The 20,640-nt window shown below is 33.6% G+C and overlaps 1 protein-coding gene across 1 annotated transcript; it reads right to left on the bottom strand.

The window, feature by feature from the left end:
- Window positions 1-82: 82 nt before the first annotated feature.
- Window positions 83-20,596, bottom strand: LOC105835128 (beta-TrCP). Its single transcript, XM_028192128.2, has 9 exons — window positions 19,250-20,596; window positions 6,131-6,365; window positions 5,053-5,239; window positions 4,476-4,932; window positions 2,786-3,159; window positions 2,327-2,405; window positions 2,019-2,199; window positions 1,877-1,924; window positions 83-1,002 (listed from the first exon to the last, which is right to left on the bottom strand). Exons 1-8 carry the CDS (start codon window positions 19,301-19,303, stop codon window positions 1,914-1,916), a joined length of 1,578 nt encoding a protein of 525 aa, XP_028047929.1. The 5' UTR covers window positions 19,304-20,596; the 3' UTR covers window positions 83-1,002; window positions 1,877-1,913.
- Between the last annotated feature and the right edge of the window lie 44 nt (window positions 20,597-20,640).

Here is a 20,640-nt window from a genome sequence, read left to right as displayed (position 1 = left end):
TGTAAACTTTTGACAATTTAGAATATACAAATGAGAAACTTATAATATACAAAATGTAAATAAAATGAGTTAAACGAGATCAATAGTCAAGATCTATAATAATAGCGTTTCTTTTCCTTTTTTACAAGAGTTAAAAGATTATTTTATCACACACTATATTTGTTCAGTTGAATATAATAATAATGATAATATTTATATATACATTCTGATGTAATAATTTTTATACTTTAAATGCAAATGGATCATACCAAATGTTGGCTGTGCAGAGGTTGTTGGCTCTTCACTTGCTTTTTAAATAAATTTCACAAAATTTGAGTGTGTATCTACAAAAACCTATTATACGCTCGATCAATAATTCTTTTCCATGATTTTAAACATGGGTAAATAGCTTTACGAGTTATTTTTAAAAGATAGTGCATTCTCCCATGTAATTTTTTTACACATTCACACAAGATAAGTACTCCAATCAAACATTTTACATTTTTTTATCGCATAAATTAATTATATAAAAAAATCATTAATTTCCTTTACTATAGTACATCTAATGTCTTATTAAGTGTAATATCCAGCCTCCCTAAAAACGTTCACTACGTATTCTAAGTCTTTTTATTCTTTTTTACCGTAAGGAAATGGTCTTGACTTCTATCATGTCATAGAGCGTAGAAGAATTCCAGATATGGCCAAAGCAAACGACAGCAATCGTTTACATCCATGGGATGTATTTATGCAGCTTTAAACATACTGTTCCTAAACGCGGTGCGTCAAGCGCATATATAAATTATAATTTATAGTTTCGCGCAAGTCAGTCCGTTTTACTTTCCTATTTGTTGAAGAATTTCGTTTGCTATTCCAGCAAACAATCAAATCAAAGTTATTGATCCACCAAACTTTTCCTTCAGATGTTTCTATATGTAACTGTTGTTCACATTGGACACTCATTGGATATTTTATTGTTTGCACACATTGTTGTGAACACATTGGATTCACTCACTAACCACTTGTCTGAAACACAAAATTATGCAATGAAAGACGTATTACCCGTCTCTGCAAAATAAAATAGGAATTGTTAATATTTGTATTTCAAAAAATAAAATACAATATATAAAAGATGTGTAAATAACATTAAAGTTTTATATTTAACAATAACCTATAATTTTATTTGTTAATAAAAATTATTTTAAAACATGAGAAAAATTTCAATTTTTAGTATAAGTATCAATGTTTCAATATTTCAATATTTAGTATAAGTAATATCAATATATGAATTTTGCTTATTCATAGAATAATTTTTGCATGGCAGTAAAATTTTACATAAAACATCTTGAATACTTAAAGTACTTATACAAGTGACTGAAAATTTTTGACACTTGCATTTGACAATAAGCCAAATGAATTCATCTATCTTTATAAATTAATAACTTAACTATTACGAAAATCGTAAGATAATAAAGAACTTTTCCATTTAGTTTAATCAGTTCTATCTTTATGCAAGCACTATGTTAAAAATTTTTAATCACCTTGCATAAAAAAATTTAGATTTTTGTTATTACTTCTTAATTACGCTTCCATTAGAGCACATTTTACTTATTAAAATAATTTTTAATCCAAATACAAAATTGTTGCCAAATTTTTTGTGTATATTGTAGTTTCAAATGCAATACAGAATTTGTTTTTTTTTTTAATTTTCTGAGTATTTTTAAAATATATTCCTAAATTTATTTTTTTATGTATTTTTATTTATTATTATGTACGCTATTATTATGTTATTACGCATTTATTTATATATTTTTTAAAAATAAAACTAGATTTATACTAAACATTTATACTATTTCTAAGGCTTACTCCTATGAAAGCATAATTCGTATGATATACTTACAATTATATCACAATAAAGGAATCTCCGTATTGATGCGTCACTCAAATGCTACAAATCAAAAAATATTTTTTATATGCATTTGATAATTAACGTAGAAAAATTAAAAATTCCAATTTTAGCATAAACTATCTAGCATATTTACGGGAAGGAGATCTAGTATCGGTTTGATTTGGCGCTCCATCCATCGGCAAGCGGCCACTACATACACTTCCGCTTGAGGGATTGTAATTAAGAAAATCCCAAATTAGAATTGTATCATCGTGGGATGATGAAACTATTTGAAACTCATCAAATTGAAGACGAAATACACGCCCAGTGTGCTCCTACAATAAATATAAATAAAAGATTAGTAACGAATGAAAATTGTTACTGAATGGGATGATACTCGACAAATTGTTAACTAATTATAATATATATTAAAAAATATATATGCGTGAGAAAATATCTTACCACTAAAGTGCGCAAACACAGTGTACTAGCAACTGCTCTTGGATCCAAAGCTGCCACAAGATCCCAAACTTTGATTTTTCTGTAAAGCCATAATAAATATGAGTTCAGTATCTTTCAGTTTGTAAAATAAAAAGTAAAATAAAAGAAAATATCAATTTGTAAAATAGTTCTACACGAAAATAACATCTTTCAATTCAAATCTAAATCAATGTAAAATCTAATATAAATATCAATATGTAATGCAATATTAGTTACAATTTTTTTAATTTTTTGCACTTTAAAAATAATATTTTATAAGTATAATATTCATACTATTTTTCTGAATAAGAATAAAAAATTATATCAAACATAATAACACATATAAATTATATTTGCTAAAACCATGTGATTTTACAAGTGATTTTGCAAGTGCATTTAAAATTAGTATTATATACGACATTCGGATTTTCACATACGTACCCATCATAAGCACCGCTGACGATGTGCTTACTATCGAATCGAATACATCTCACTAATTCTTCATGCCCTTCTAGAACACGCAAGCAAGCTCCGCACTCGATGTCCCACAGTCGTATAGTATTATCACTACTACCACTAACTACTAAGCGATCCCTATATTGCAAACATGCTATGCCGCGTTTATGTCCGTTCAATGTTCGCACAAATTCGCAATTGGAGGTGTTCCATACTTTGATAGTTCTATCACCACTAGCAGAAACAATATACTTCTCGTCAAAGTCAACCACATTCACTGCTGCTCTATGCCCCACTAATACTCTTCTCAATGCGATTTCTGTCTGTGATGTCATATCCCAGACTGCTATTGAACGATCCTGCAAAGAATAACTTTAATTAGTAACAAGTTAGTAACGTTAGTAACAAAATCCATCCAAATAAAATTACTAAAATATATAAACATTAATGTGAAATATTAATCATTTACAAATTATTCTTTATTCATTCACTTGAGAATAAATTTATTTGTACTTCTTTAATCCTCTTAATTAGATCGTATTATTACCTTTCCTTTTATTTATATGAATCTAATTAAGTAATTATTCTGAAGCTCATTTTATATTTATTCAATAAGAACTGCTTAATTCTTTACTTAAAAAACCCTGATATACCAAATATGTAATATTTCATGTTATAATATTTTCAAGTTGCAATTTGAGACTACATCCACTTTTTTAAGCATCTAAGGTACCTGTGTACCCAATATGGTTATGTACCCAGATTGGCTCACCTCCCATTTTTAAATAATTACACAACGAATTTCACAGATAATGCTAATATATTGCTCAGGAAATCATATGATATATTTATGCTAATTAACGACTCAATATCTCTTTTCTATAGCTTGTAATCACACTTTGTTCAAATTGCGTCCTTCTGAATCTAAAATTTTAGAGGTAAGTTTTTGCTTTGTGTAACTATCATGTAACAATTATAAATATCCACAATTCATATTGTTGTAGTTTTTTATTTATGCTTTCTAACACTATTTATTTTAGGTTTTTATTAAAACATCTTGATTATAATTAAAGAAAGAAAGCTTTTTGTGTTGAAACCATTATGGCCAGGGACACTACTAAAAACACAATATATCTGTTTCTTCATTTAATGTTAAATTTTTGATTGGTATTTCTTGTCTTTCTCTAGTTAGTTGAAGCTTTGTGGCAGTATGTCAATAAATGCTTAATTAAACATGTTGATTTTGTTATTTCGCATTTTTTTAAAAATATTTACGAAAAAAAAGAAAATATATAGCTGGGCCACATTGGGTATATATATAATCAACATGATCCAAGTGCTTTCTTTTTAAAAAATCTTTACTATACTTATATAAACAATTGAAAATATTTCATATATATTTTTGTAATTTCAGAAATGTTTCCTATTTTAAATCTGACCCTTATTTTTTAATTTCGTATTCATCAAAAAATTACAAAAATCTTCAAAGCTTAAGGGGGGGGGGGGGCATATTGGGCACAGGTACCTTACATATATTAATTTTTTTATTTATAATATTTTTTGCATTTTCAGAATAAATTTTAGTATTCATATAAATATATTTTTAAAGCTTATAATTAGAGTTTTTAAATTTATCAAAAATGACAGCTTAATAAACCATTCTTCTTTGACTGACCTTTGAACAAGTAACCATCATGCCGTTGTTAAATCTGAGATGCAGTACCGCCTCGCAATGATGAATTAATGTATTGACCATCTCACCCGTAGCAGCGTCCCAAACTCTTACAGTGCTATCCGAGGAACCGGATATTATAGCCTTATCATCGTATTGCAAACAAAGCACAGAACCTGTATGACCGGTCAACACCTTGATGCATTGCAGAGTATTTCTGTCCCAGATCTTAATCGTATTGTCTCGAAGCCCGGAAACTATTTTTTGATCGTCATATTGCAGACAATAAACGCCTTTCGAATTCTCGCTGCGACAGTTAATTCTTTGAAGGTTGAATCGGCCCATTCTCCAGTTATTCTCTATGCTCTCGATGTCTTTAACAATTTTTGGGTAAAGGGATCTATAGAAGTTGTGATTAGGATGTGCTTCGCCCGGTTTCGGTTTAAAGAGATACTTTATCCTGAAAGCAAATTTTATAAGATAAGTAAGGAAATATTTTACATACATTCCGTATGTATTATGTTTATATTTGACTATTTCAAACGTTTCAATAATTTATATATAATAAGTTTCCGCTTACCATCCTCTCCTCTCAGCTAGACCTCTCCAAACTGAATCGGTTCGAACCTTTCGCTCGATCAGTTTCTTCCAAAGCATCCCTTCACTGATAACCCTGTGCCATTCCTTGCACACTAGCTCTGCAGAGACAAGTGACTTCGCATCAAGATATGAAAGAATACTTTCTGCCACATGGTCCAATCCTTTTTCTGTAATGTATTTGATCGTAAAAAATACAATTAAAAAGTGTCTTACAAAAGATAAACGGATCTATAAAAAATTAAATTTTTAGGAAACAAAAACTTTTCATTTTGTAAATACTTATAATAATTTTTTTACAACATATATTTATTTATAACATAATAAGTATAAGAACAAAATTTTGAGGAAAAAAACAACTGTTTACGATGTGACACTATTGATAAAGAATGATTTGGTAACATAACTCAGATTTTAAAGAATTGATTTGCTTGGATTTGGCAGAACTACACAGAAAAAAAGTAATTGATCCAATAAAATGTGCAATTGTGGGCTGCCAACTACAGATATACTTAATACAATAATATTTGCTGTTAATGTAAGTAAAATGTTGATAAGCACTGATCATATTCTACACAAAATAATTGTACACAATCAGAATATTCTACACAAATATATTGTACACAAAAAAATTGTACGTGGAAAAACTGTACACAAGAATTATCCTTGAATTAAAAATTACACACGGATATATTGTGTGTAAAAAAACTGTGTAGTGGACAGTGTTTCTACACACAATATATCCACGTGCAATTTTTAATTCAAGGATAATTCTTGTGCAGTTTTTCTACAATTTTTTTGTATACAGTACATTTGTGTAAAATATTCTGATCGTGTACAATAATTTTGTGTAGAATATGATCAGTGCCTATTGATATTGCAATAGCATATATTATTGTATTGAGTATATCTGTAGTTGACAGCCCACTACACATTTTGTTGAATCAATTACTTTTTTCTCCGTGTATACTTACTCTTTAAATATAAATATCATTCAAGACATGTGCAAATAATGTATATAAAGTGCATTAAGTGTGAAACGTATGTATCCGATTACTCACTTGGCAAAAGCGAAATAAAGTCTCTCTGCAGCATCGGTTTGAGATACGCATTGATGTGCCCGTGCTGATAATGACACATTCGCGCTAACAGCTGTTCGACAAACTGCACTTGCTCTGGTTCGCTCCATCTCTCAAACAGTTTCATACAAATCTCCTTTTCCTGTCCGTACTGCGTCGATACTCCCGTAGATGGTTCCTTTTTACAGCTAGGATCGTAAAGTATCGTCATTGGGTACTGTAACAATATTTTAACGAAATGTATCATTTTATGAAAGTTTGAAATGTAATTTATAGAATAAGCTTTTATTCTTGCTCTCACATTAAGAGAATATATACACTTAGATCGATCTAACTTTGCGATCTAAATTTTTGTGGAAAAACGTAAAGTAAGAAGTGTTTATTTGTAAAGATCATGTTATTTTGTATGTCACATTTAATTTTCATAAAAAATTCGCAAAGTTAGATCTTATATTTTAACTCGTCTATATACCTCTTTAATAAATTAAAAATAATCAAGAAGAGACAAAATTTTATCATTTAATTGTAACATATTCTCTCGTGTGTGGAATATATAAAATTCTTTTATTAACATCTTTTACACATGCGCGCGTATAATGACGATTACTCTTATTGTATTAGCGCGTTATTGCTATGTAATCGGAGCGCAAATAAACGCGACTAAGAATATCACACTGTGCACAATGTGTATTATCTTATCGATGCACACATCGTTGTTTCGCGATTAATCACATAGATATTATATATCAGAATCAAAAGTTATACAAGGCATGTAGCAATTCCAATATGCTTTGAAAAAAACCTGTCATCGAGTAATCATTTTCCAAAATCCATTAATAAGATGTGCATTGTCATCACTGCAGTTGATCATATCGTAATTATTTTCGTTGACGAAGCAATATAAATGTAAAACAGCTAAAAAAATTGAGAACAATTACTGGTTATTTTTCTTCTCTAATAAATTGTCTAAAAACAGAAAGTTTCATTATCTCGTTAATGAACGTATGCAGTAATATAGATGAGTGACATAAAATCAGTAATAACTGTAAATAACGATAATAAATATCATAGAGATTCAAAGTCTTTTAATTCCCTTTTGTTTCGTAAACTAACGTTCAACGCGACTGCAATTTTTCGCAATTTTAACGTTAACAATTGAGAACAAACGCAGGAAAGCGCTAATTTTATCGCGTTGTTAAGAAATGTAAAGTGTCGAAAGACATGATGTAAAACAGCGAGATTTCTATCGTCTTCACATCTAAATTGCGAAAAATTAATGCTGAAAACACGTTGTTATCAATAATAAAAAATCCGCATGCACACACAACAAACAGAAAATACAAAGATCTTTAATTATATTTATAGGTTGCCCTACTCGAGAAAGAAGAAATAGAGATAATCGATTTCCTGCCAAAATGCAAATGTATTTTCGTCAGTCTCGCTTATCGCTCGAAATAAAGATATAAATACGTCACAAAATATGCTAATCATATTTCACAAGAATCATCAGACAGCTCATCTAAATTTCTCCGAAATTAACTTTAGGATTAAGAATACCGCTGAAAAGCATTAAATCGTTGCTCGAAAGCAATATATCATTGATATAACGAGAGAAATAATTAATTAAAAAAAAAAAACGAAATAAACTACGTTTTGAAATTCACCTAAGAGCTTTAAATAAAATTCGATATTGCGCGATATCACCTTGTAGAATGAGCTAATAATAAATAAAGCACACATTTTTATAATTCGCATTATAAGATTCCAAGATGCTCAGAAATTGTATCTAAAAATTCTAGTGGCATATAAAAAATACAAACTGTATTATTCAAGTATTCTATCTAAAGAATAAAAGTACACGAATAACACACACATTTTGTGTGTGTGTGTGTGTGTGTGTGTGTGTAATTATAGATAAATATACAAAATATAATAAAATGCAAAATAAAATTGCAAGTGCGAATTGAGTCTGAAAACTTGATGCAAATCACCGATCGTTTAAGGTGAGATTAAACCTACATTTACAAAACTAGAATCGCGCGGATGCATCTTGAGGTAGAGCGAGGTACCGGGTTCTTGACCTCTCTCGCTCCATTCTCTCTCGCTCGTACATCGTATGTACGAGGGTTCTTATAAATTAAATCGTTTACGCGCGTCCCGATTACGGTTTTGTGCCGAGCACCTCGTCTTTCTCGTTAATACCGTAATCACCGGTAATCATACTTCAAGCGACACACGTGAACAAACAGATATTTTCAGTCTCGCGACTTTAATTATTTCGACAAAAACGAGCTAAAGTTGTTTCGGGATAAGTATAGTATGCCGGTCAAAATTAAACAAAACTGACGCGATCGATCCGCGATAAATATAAACACAATTGTATGAATTCGCTCCCCCCCCCCTCTCTCTCTCTAACGCCAAGAGAATATGACCTAAATTTATACGATCGTCATTAAGTTTGTCGACGTAGTGATTCAAGCGGATGACTAATCGGGTTTTAGATAGAAATTTTCTGACACGCGGCATAAATGCGCATAAATGAGCATAAACGCATTTTTCACGAAAGAAAGTAGTCGCACACGTTTGAACTTTCACTGTTTGCGCTGTCCTTATCGTTTGCATTTGTCGTAAATGCCCGATAATCCGATAATGTTAGTCGTGATATCACTATAAGGGATATCGTCAAGAGTATATTATACTTCGACATAACTATACATAGCTAGAAATAGAACGTAAGAACTTATTGATCAAGCCTGATCTTCGCATATATCCTTTACAAAGATCTTTCTTACAATATAAGCAACGCGTTAAAAAAATTCAATTATTTAGAGTGAGAGAATATAAGCGAGAGCAAATGAGCGAGACAGAGAGAAAGTGAGTTAGAAAAAATAAACAATATTTTACGTTATGACAAAATAAAATAAGCATTACATTCGCGCCTAATATATTTAATGTAGATTATGTTGCCAGAAAAATTGTATGTGAACATTAACATATAATTTTTTCGTTAATATAATTATTAATACTATATGTATTCGTATATACACACACAATATATAAATTATAAATTATATCACTAAAAAATATTAGATATTTTTTCCTATCAGAAAAACACGCTTATAAGCAATTGTCAACTTCATGTTAAAATTTAATCTGAAATTGTCACGTTACCCAACAGTTCGATTAGATTAGATCAGATTAAATCAAATTAACTAATGAATGTCACATAGCAACTCGTGCATTAGCGTTAATATAATTTCAACGTCTCATATTTAACACTACTTCGCTCTCGGGATATTAAACACGGCTACGATAAAGAAAAACGGAAGACGAATTTGACGTAATAAATTCGCGTACACGAATTTCAATAAATTATGTGTTCGTCTTCTCTGATATCTGTCCTTCTCGAGATACAAAACCACATCTTAAATTGATTGCTCTATCTTTTCGGATTTAAGCATATTTCTACTTCGCTTACAACAATGGATTTTTTCCGGGATCAATAAGAAAAAAGCTATCGATCCTACCGAGCAATGAATCTTGACGAGCAGCAAATATTTTTACCGTTAGGATTGATATGAAAGAAACACAGAGAGAGGCGCAACCGAGTCGGCAATATTTTTTTAATCGAAGGATTACGTTTGCACGCGGAGAAAGTGCACGAATGCGGCAAGGAACGCCGACACGAGAGAATCTTCTAACGCGCGAGAGACATGGTGTGTAAACCAAAAAAAAAAGGACTATTATTCGAGATGCACGCTTTGGTATTAGCGTTTTCACACAACGTTTGCGGTTCCGTTTCTCAACTTCACTTGACGCGGCGTTTTACACAAGGTGCCCCAGAATTCGGCGGAATCGTGGACACGTAAGCGTTAGTCCCTCGTGAAATTTCCGGTTGATCTTTGTCAGCGAAAGTGCTCGACGGGTGTTAATGCCTCTCGAGTTACAGGCTTCGCTTTGCGAATGAAGAGCTTCTTCGCGGCATTTCTAAGCTTCGAGGACGGAAAAATAAAACGAAACGTGTTATAGGTTCTCAAAAGAACTTTAACAATTTATCTGTTACAATCCCGAATGTTGAAGGAGAAGAAGTTGACGCTTTTCCGATTTTAAATCTTTACGAAACGCCAAGTGTCTGCTTCTCGACGATTCTAGGGCATCATGTAGAACGTTTCTACGCGGACAATATATATATCTCGTAAGTCGCACGTGTCTCCATGCGGAAAGAATCTAAAAATTCATTTAGCTGCAGATCTGAAAATAATTCCGCCATCGAGACAATTATGTAGAATGCTGCAAAAAGTTTTAACATTCCAACAATCAACCATCAATTGGGCGGCCCCAAATATGATAATTATTTTAATGGTTCAACAAAATTATTTTCAGTTCTGCATTCACTGCATAGCATAAATTTTTAGCGTTTCTTCTGTGTGCCGGCATAAGTGTGTCACGTACGAAGATCCATTTTTATATATTCTAAGACCGTCGTCAGCGATTTGTATTAGTCGACGTACAATAATGCGAAAATGTATATTTCGCGTCTGACCTACTTGCCGTGTCTCCCCTACCCCAGGAAGTGAAAACCGTCATAAAAGAGCTATATCACGTTAAACACTTGCTAATGAAAGCTAAGCTCTCGCATTGCAAAAAAAAAACGGCGATCGAGTAGCAATTCTCTTTACATTGCGAATTAAATTTCGACGAGAAGCTATTAACGCAATCTGAACATTAAAAATCAAAATCAAGTCGATTCCCCGCGATGTCTCTTTTATTTCCAGGTCGAGAACAGTACACAGAAAGAAAAGTAATATAGCCAGTAATTGCGGGCTGCCAACTACATAAAATACTCAATACAATAATATTTGCTATTAATGCAAGTACAATGTTGATACTGCAATAGCATATATTGTTGTATTGAGTATATCTGTAATTGGCAGCCCGCAACTACATATCTTATTGAATATATTACTTTTTTTTCAGTGTGCTATTTTCTTTAAGAAATGAATTAAGAAGCGATTTTATTATTCCTATTTCTGAAACATCATCACAATATCGTGTTACAAACACTCGCTAATGAAAGCTGAGCTCTTGTATTGCAGAAATAACGATTGAGCACCAACTTATTTTTACACTAATTAGATTTCAAACCAACGGAATTCGACTTTCTAAAAAGAATCGATTTCTGTGGCGATATATTATTTTCTTCTAGAAAATGGAGCGTGAGTTAAAACGCAAAATTATCACTCGTTATTCTAGAAATTTTGATTGTCGTCAAAATATTTTCTCCCGTTAGTCATCGAGGCCAGGTTCGGCCAGCATTCGGAAGTTCGGAATATGATTTTCGTCCGGATGAAAACCGTATTAGCGTCAATCTATTGTGAAGTCCCCCTTCCAAAAGGCGGATCCCGCGACAGTTGTGTCTCTCCCTCCGTTATTGTAAACGCAATACAGAAAAACGAGTCTAGCTAGCGGCGGTCTGGATGTGCCAGCAGTGCGATCACCTGAAAACGCTTCGAGTGCTCCCAGCATAACGGTATCGCGAACTCGTGTCGAATCTACGCTCTCCTGATTCTTTTGTCTTCCTGGGGATGTCGCGTCCCCGCGCGTCTCTTGACACGACCAAAGTGCGAGTGTACTGGGTGTCCGATAAGAAACGATTGTGGCGAATCGACTGGCTTTCCTTTCCTACTAAAAAAAAAAGAAGAGGTAATCTTTTCCCGAAAATCGGTCGCCTCGTTCTCTTTCGTAATTTTTTTTAAGTATGTCGGTATTATGTGACTCGAATTCCCTCTTCTCTAGAAAGTTTAGAAATTAAAACGGCATAGATATGAAAGAGATAAACTTTTTTCTAACGTATATATATATATTTTTTTTAATATTCTATTTTTTGATAAGAAAGATCGTTGCAAAAGCATCAAATTCATCTATTATCAATTACTTCGTACACAAAACGTAATAAAAATAATAAAATTATCTGCATGCGAGTATACGTTCTTTTCGTTTAAGATATTCAATACGTTTGGTTTTAATGATTCTTCGCTTTCTGTTCTCAATTGCTTAATTTGAACGTGTTTATATTCAACGCTTGCAGTACACTTTTAATGAATTGCCCCGCAAGTGTGTTCCGAGACGAAACTCCGAATCGTTGGTTTTTTTTTAAATGCTCTGAATGCGCGTTCACAAGGGGAAGTAATGTCGCAAGACCGAAACGTACGATTTCGTGGAATGAATCACAAAACAAATTTTGCTCCGTATTCGCTCGTCTATTCTGGCACAAAGAGGTCGGCAACTTCTGAAGGTCTAAGAGACGCCGGTCAGTCCGCTTCGTGACGCTAGAAAGCGTAAAAGAAGCATTCAAATTAACAATTGTCTGACGCATCGCACAAATATCCGAGCTCCTAAAACACTACCTAAGACAGGTGCCGAAATTTATAAGACCGTGAGTCTTCTTTTTTAAGGGACCAAAAAAAAAAAGAAATGCCTTGAATAAAATGAAAACAGTCAGTACTTTCGCGGTACTTTAAAGTACTTAAACCTCTTGAATCATTGAAACAGAACGTCCGAATACCTCATAGAGATTATGTCGTATGTGATTTAGAAAATTTCTACGAGTCTAAGATAAATAATATTTAAAGTTTTGACCCGGAAACATTTCTTTCTCTCTCAAAAAGGGAAATTGTTTAAACGTGACGAACAAAGAGATCGATCTCGCGCACTAAGTTCCATCGGTGATCTTATATTGCGAGTTCAGGGTCAAGCACGATGTTCTCGAGACGCCTTTTATCTCGACTCGATTCGAACCGTCAAGCCTAAAAAGGAATACGCCACCTAAAAGTGTATGCAACAAAAGCTTTTCGTATTCAAGGGTGTGATTATCAGTGTGATACGATTCAAACAATACATAATAGTTATAATGCATTTAGTAAATAGTTATATGTTTTTCTTTGACTTTCTGTCTGTGATACGCATGCATTTATCAAAATAACGAAATGCAAGTGAAAGTACGATTGCAAGTAGGAAGAGATCTATGTTGAGTTTTAATAATCCATAAAAGATAGCACTTGGTTAAGAATAATTTATTCCTCGTATTTAATACAAATAGTCAAAGTGATAAATGAGATGCGGAATAAATCCTACATTATAATAAATTATGTTTAATTAAGAATTAAATAAATCACTACGTTTTCTTAAAAATATGATCATATTAATTACATAATAAAATGTGGAATTTTGATATTTACGTTAATAATTGAAGTGCATATCAATTTTCAACACAAACGTATCTAAAGCACGATATCTAAAAATAATTATTTATATTTTTTTTAATACAATAACATTGTAATTATCTTTAGTATGATTAAAAATCGTTTCTAAAGACTGTAATAATATATTTTGTGTCTAAAATATTAATATTATATATATATATATATATATATATAATAAACTATAGTAATGCAATACGGACATTAAATCAAAATACTAACAATTGAATTAAACAAATAATTTGTACGTTTGAATTTGCGGACAATAATTATTTAAAATAATACCAATTATAATGTTTGTATGTATTCTAATACGTATATGGAGATGATGATGATCTTAATACATTTGTATAAATTATATAAGACGTGATGCAAAAATTAACAGATACATTGATATCAAGAAAATTCAAATTAATTAATAAGTAAATAATATTATTATTTTTTATTATCTCAATGACTTAATTGGATTAAATTAATTAATAAGTAAATAATAAAGCAATTGGTAATTTATATGTTTGTAAGTAAATTGACGAGTCAATTGTGGAATTGCTTTATCTTATGTAACAATGCAAAGCGAGCAATTATTCATCAAAAATTTTTAATTAAAGTTTTCTTGAGAGCTTGATTCTTTTATATTATGAATTGTAGCCAAATAAGATATGAGAAGCCATCTATTCCATAAATTTCATAGTATTAGTACTATATTGCAATGTTTGCACTTTATATTACTCTGTATAATTTTATGTCAGTTGACATATGGCGATATCCAGGAGTTAGCAATTTTTTCTTATTATCTCAATGACTACTTGTAGATGTGTGTTATCGTATTAGATACTCCTGTAAGCATGCTTTTTTATATCTAGTAAACAATAAGCTTATAACAATTGTTCCATTTTAGAACAAATAACTCTTCTTTGTTAAAATATCATCAGTAAGTCCATATTATTTTGTAATCTTATGTGATCTTCATTGAATATTTTATGTATTTATAGATATAAATGTACTTTCAAATAATAATTTATAAACGTTTTATTATTACTACAAATATTGCACTTTGCTTTAGAACAACCCAATTTACTATAATGTTCCCACATCCTGCTGTATCTCTTCGAGCTATCATTATATCCTTAAGAGCGTGTTGTTAAATGCGACATATCGACGTATGCTAAGGAAAATGTTCAGAGAAACTGTTTAAAGAAGATTTTAAAAAAATTAAATCGTATTGTTTCTAATTATTCGAATCTTAAAGTCAAACATTTAGATTGTAATACTGTTTTTTTTCCATCTTAATAAATTAAAAGGCTTACAATTAGCAGTAAAAGTTAGTAGAAATTTGTATAATTAAAAGTGATTTTTTTCGTGTGTACTATATGAATTATAACAATTATTGTAATAAAAAATATTTATATTTCGATTTGTACTGAAAATATAGAATTTTGATAACACAAACGATTGACGTTAGTGTGTGTATGTGTGTTTTCGCATATAAGTGCAAAGTCGCAACTTCCTGGTTATCTATTAACTCTTACACCGATATAATACAAATATCCGTCTTACAAACGGAAAGATGAAGGATGCGAACAACAGAAAAATCTAAACTACTCTGGCGAAACGGTGAAATTCGCTACCGTTATCATGAACGTTCTTTTTTCGACAGTTCATAGGAACGTAAAGTTCATTAACATCTACAGGTCACCGAGACATCGAGCCAGAATTCGAATCAAATATTAATAACTGTAAAACGTAAAATTAGAATCTGCACGTTATTGCAAATTGCAACTACAAAGTAAGATAGAAATACAAGTTGTTGAATAGTCTCTTTCGAAACTTCTTCTGACGGCGGAGTAACTTTTTCTCACGTTTGTAAATCTGCGTGTGCACAAAATGTGTGTCCAAAACTTATAATCCGGTAGACAACAACTTTTACAATTTATTTAGGAGAAGTAACCTTTATAATCCGGGAACAGTCACCTAGGATAATTTTTAACAACCCCCAACAGCGAGAAAAAGTGCAGTTACAACAGTTTTCTTCATTGATCAAAAATCCATATTTATTTTATTTCTTTTTCCTTTTTTAGAAGATATTAAACAAACATACGATAAATGACCCAATTAGTAATAATATCTCAAATACGAAAATACATCTTAAATGCTCTTTTTTCGAATATATAAATTTATACATAATATATTAATATGTATAATATTTATACATATTATATAATTGTATAAATATTATATGTATACAATTATGTATTTAATTTTATTCGAATTTTTAAAGGAAAAAAAGAGTCTATTTATTATTAAAATATTTTATTAAAATTAAATATTTATTAAAAGCAAAACTTTAGTCTTCTAATAAAAAAAAATTTCAGATCAAATTTTTGGTATTTGGGATGTCAGTAATTCAGCCATATATACATAATAATCTGAAAATAGTAATAAATTATGAAAATAGTAATAAATTATGAAACATTTAATAATATACGACATATAATTTAGAGTAACTTTTAATTAGAGTATAAAAAGCATCAGATGATCATTTATAAAAAGAAAACTAGGTGACTATTTCCCGACATAACATATATAGTTGACACGATAAACCTTACAAGAGCAGATAATTCATTATATCAAAAGGATAAAAGAGTTCTTAGGTTTCCAAGTTCATTGATCCAAGTCCTTTGATTTACATGGCAGAGAATATAGCTTCGCCGATAGGATTACGGAAGTGTCTCAGCTGGAATATCAACTTGTTGTATCGTATGTTAACCAGCCGAGAACAATAAACGTCCGTGGATATCGGACGTAGGCAAATTCGCGGGACCTTCTCGTTCAAGGATCGAGATTTGTTCCTGTCTTCCTCTCTTCCTCCCCCCTTTCTCTATCATCGTCAGGCACGATAAAAGTCCGTTCGCACGTATTGAAATAGCTTTCGTTATTTATAGGACGTATGGAAATTGCACGCTAAGCCGCGAACACACGGCGTAACAGGATTAAACTTGTAAAAGATTTAATGCTGTGAAGGAACTGTTTTCATTATGAAACGAGACACGTGACTTGTCAGAATTGTTTCGTAATATTCAACATTAAATTTATCATTGTCGTTTAATTTATTAGAGATAATCATCCCGAAGAAAATTCTAATCGATTTGTTCGTCGTGCTCTCCCCTGTGATTTTTAAAGATTCAATGTTTTGGAACACGTCGCTCGAATTTCTCTCCGCATAAAGATCGTTTTAAAGATTTAAATCTGTATTATGAAAAAGAGATAAAGACATCGTCTGGTTAACTACATATTTGCACTGCTCTCTTTAATTACACATTAGGAAAAAAGCTCTAGTCTTATGAACCAAAATGTACCCAGCAAAACTAATTAATATAAACAAATATTTTGTTAAGAACATTATTACTCATAAAAATACAATAAACTATGTCAATAAAAAAATTTGCTTCATAAGACCAAAATATTTTTCCTAGTGCATACCTTAATAAAAATTGTACCTCTCGATACGTGTACAGATTTTGTATTAAAAAAAATATATTTCAAAGCTAGTTATAAAAACATGTCATTCAAATCGCTCGCTATCTCGCTACCCTTTTTTCTCCCCCGTTCGCAGAATGAAATCTCGCATATTTTTCCATCGTGGTGGGATACGCGGGCATGCGTGGCAAGCTCGTTTAGGGCAAATGCATGATTTACGAGCGCAACGAGAGTGTGGGAGGGACGACTGTCGTCCGAGTCGTCGCGGGATAAGAAGTCGTAGGTGCGCTTCCGGTGACGCGGATATCGCGGCGCAAGCTAATGCGCGTAATTACGCGGAGTGACCACTGTTATCAAAGCTCCGGTCCGCACGTATACATCCGCTCGTCCGGAGCTGCCATCGCGTGCACGTGCAATAACGTAATAAAGTAGAGGCGCATTGTTGCGCTGCATGGATTAATTGCGAGCGGCCGGGTTACTAAAATCAATCTGTCCGCGAATTGGACGAGAAACGGACGATTGAAACGCACGAGTGGACACTCGAAGGACGAGCGAAGCAAGAAATAAAAGTTATCGAGTTGACGTTTCGTGTGCACAGTAATTCCTCGAGAATTTCTGATTTTTTTTAAAGGAATTTTATTCTTAATCGAATAAACGTGAAAAAATGAATGTTCGGAACTGTCAAGTCTTGAGTGGCGAATCGTCGATTTTTTTTATTAAAAAATATTTTTAAATCTTGGAAGTTTTACAGAGTTTTTGGAAGTCCAAAATCTTTTACACAAAGAACGTAACAAAAATGAAGAAGACGAAGGGCGATTTCATGTTAATAATAAAAGGGAAATTTTTATAATTCAAAAAAAGTTTTAATATGTTACCATTTACAAATTCTTTTTGTATTTTCTAATTTAAAAAATGTCGGTAATTTGCTCCCCTTAAGATCAGTATTAATAGTCCTTGTATTTAAAACTGTCTTGAATACTTTATTGAGATGTCATCGACCAATCGCAGAGCTGTATTAGCATTTTAAGACAGTTTTGAAAAGATTCGGCTATAAATATCGCCTTATTATTTATTTTTACTAATGTAGATTAACTTTGATCTCGAATTAACTTGCTCTTTACCCTCTTTTAATTTTTTAGAAACTAGAAAAAGATAAAGAGCGAGTTAAACCGAGATTACAGTTAATCTACATTGATGGAAATGGACAGGAATCTTGCGGAAAGACGATTAAACTTTTTAAATGTCATAGAGTGAAACATCGCTCTAAAATAGTTGTGAATTGAACTTGTGCAATATTTCGAGTAATTTACTACCTTAACAAGAGCCAAAATTCTTTCTTTCCAATTCATTCTAGAGTGAAAATTCAGCCTATGATTTTTCATTATATTTAGAGAGCGCGATTAGAAATCGTCAAAGCCTTCGATTTCCACGAGGATAAGAAAAAATGTAAAATCCAATTCGAAATCTACTACGATATGAGTATATAAAATAAACGCAGAGTCATTGGAATTACGGAGCGCGATATTTTTTTGCCGTCGCGACGAGAACCGGTCGGCGAACCACCACCGCCGTCGGGCATGGAAAGGAAAGACGGCCGTCTAATGAATGTCAAAACATTTGTAACACACCTACCGGTACGTACAACGTGCGTCACGTTACGAATCGCAGTCGCGTGATCGACTTGTAAAAAGCCAAGGACCAAGGACTCGCGATTTAAATCGCGAGAACGGGACGCAACCCAGGCGACTCATCCTCGAGACGAGTGGATGCGACGGCGTTCATCCTCTGAGAAAATGGAAAAGGAAAGGGGACCGATGTGTCCAGAGACGTCCGGAGACGGAAGAACATTCCTGTCTTGAAGAATATTTTGATTTGCGAAACGTTAAATATTGAAATAAGATCGTAGCGCTAAGATGATTGAATTTTTTTTTCTTTTAAAAAATACGGAAAAATGCAACTGTAATAACAACAAACATTATTGATTATTTACTTGTTAAAGCTCTTAAATATAAAAGAAATCAAAATTGTTGACGCAGAGGACAGTAAAGGCATTATTTAAAGGAAACCTTTTCCCCTCCCAAAATTTCCGAGAAATTTATATCCGGGCTGAGAACCATAACCCCCAAATCCGCAGCCCGAATCGTGACGTAAGACGACGATAGTCGTGCGACTGGTCGAACGCACGACGGAGTCGCGAACGTGCGGGTCGTCGCGATTTAGAAAAGACCCCATTGTGCCTCGAAACCGAGCGTCACGTCGGGACACGTGTCGACGTCTGACGATTCGGTTGCGAGGGGGCACAAGATGGCGGTGGCTTTTTTCCCCCCTTTTTCTACGGGGATTATCAAGAAGACAAGGGACTCACCTGCAGACTCGCGTTCGCGTCGTCGATAATCTTGTCCGTTTCCATGTTGATCATCCTATCGTGGTAGCGACGTCCGTTACCTGGATGGCCTGATCACGCTTCGAGTAGCGACGCGCGACGTAGACGTGCAGAAGGTAGGGATCGTGGCCGTCCGCGCGCGAGAACGGGAAGCTCGACGGGACGTGTCACGCCGAAGAAAGAGAGAGAGAGAGAGAGAGAGAACCGAGAGCTACGCCGGGACGTCCGGGCGGAGGACGCGGAATTCAAGGCGTTCGACGGCGACGGCAACGAATGACGCGGCTACTCACTACGAGCCCTCGCCGTATATCGCGGCAAATCGGCGGGGTAACATTTTTTACCCAAAACACAGCAGCTCGTATCAACTGTGTGTCACTCGGCACTCTCGGCAGTCCGCTGGTTAGGTGTTCACTTGCGTGAATGTACGTGTGTGTATGTATCTGCGTGTGTGTGTGTGTGTGTGTGTGTGTGTGTGTGTGTGTGTGTGTGTGTGTGTGTGTGTGTGTGTGTGTGTGTGTGTGTGTATATAATATATTATATATATATATTGTGTGTGTGTGTGTCGCTTATTCGTGCCAGGCGATTCCGATAATCTTCTTCACGGGTCGCGGATGACCGCCATGAACGCGCGGTTCACGCACGAGATAACACCAACACGACTCCTTTTACTCCTTTTTCCTCGGCGTAGGAGGGGAGAGGAGAGATATCGCGGTCCCGAGCTCGCTCGTGTTGAACTGGCGATGGTGACTATCAAGCGACGGACCGACCAACGGGAACGGTGGAGTCGCGGTGAAGGCGACCACGCGCGAAGACGCGATCCTCGAGGTACGACGACGCACCGTGTACCGCCGAGAGACGAGAGACACGCACGCGAAACGGAATCCCGCAATTGGCCACCGACGGCGGTGGCGGCGGCGGCGATGCGGATAGAACGCAGCGTTTCAACGTATATACATACGTCGGCGCAAGCGACAACGCCTGCCAACACACACTGCTCCAAATCGACTGCTCCGAAGCGAGCGAGTGTCGCCGCCACGCGACAGAGCCGAGAGGACGCGACGTTTTCAAAATGGTGGCCGGCGCGCGATTTCTGGCGGCGCGCGGATCCGTGAATCAAAGTGACCATTCGTTTGCGTTATAATTAATTATTCTGTAATTGAATTGAATTGCCTAATTTATAGCTTGAAGCAATTAGGAGATAACTTTTTAATGAGTATCATACTGTTTTTTATATTTACAAAAGAATTAAGTTTGTGTTGAATTTTTCGTGGTTTTTCTTCTCTATAAATTCTAAAATATATCATTGTATGATACGTCTCAAATTATATTATTGATAATAAAAATATATAATTCATACAATAAAAAGTACTCGT

This window comes from Monomorium pharaonis, chromosome 1 (assembly GCF_013373865.1).
Source record: "Monomorium pharaonis isolate MP-MQ-018 chromosome 1, ASM1337386v2, whole genome shotgun sequence".
NCBI lineage: Eukaryota > Metazoa > Arthropoda > Insecta > Hymenoptera > Formicidae > Monomorium > Monomorium pharaonis.
This window is presented reverse-complemented; position numbering and strand designations above follow the sequence as displayed.

Excerpts from the sequence above, each read along its gene's own strand:
- LOC105835128 (XM_028192128.2), bottom strand. The coding sequence starts at position 19,303 with ATGATCAACATGGAAACGGACAAGATTATCGACGACGCGAACGCGAGT. Across the intron at positions 3,160-4,475 it reads TGATGGTTACTTGTTCAAAG|GATCGTTCAATAGCAGTCTG; the intron begins GTCAGTCAAAGA and ends TATTCTTTGCAG. Across the intron at positions 2,200-2,326 it reads TGTGTTTGCGCACTTTAGTG|GAGCACACTGGGCGTGTATT; the intron begins GTAAGATATTTT and ends TATTTATTGTAG.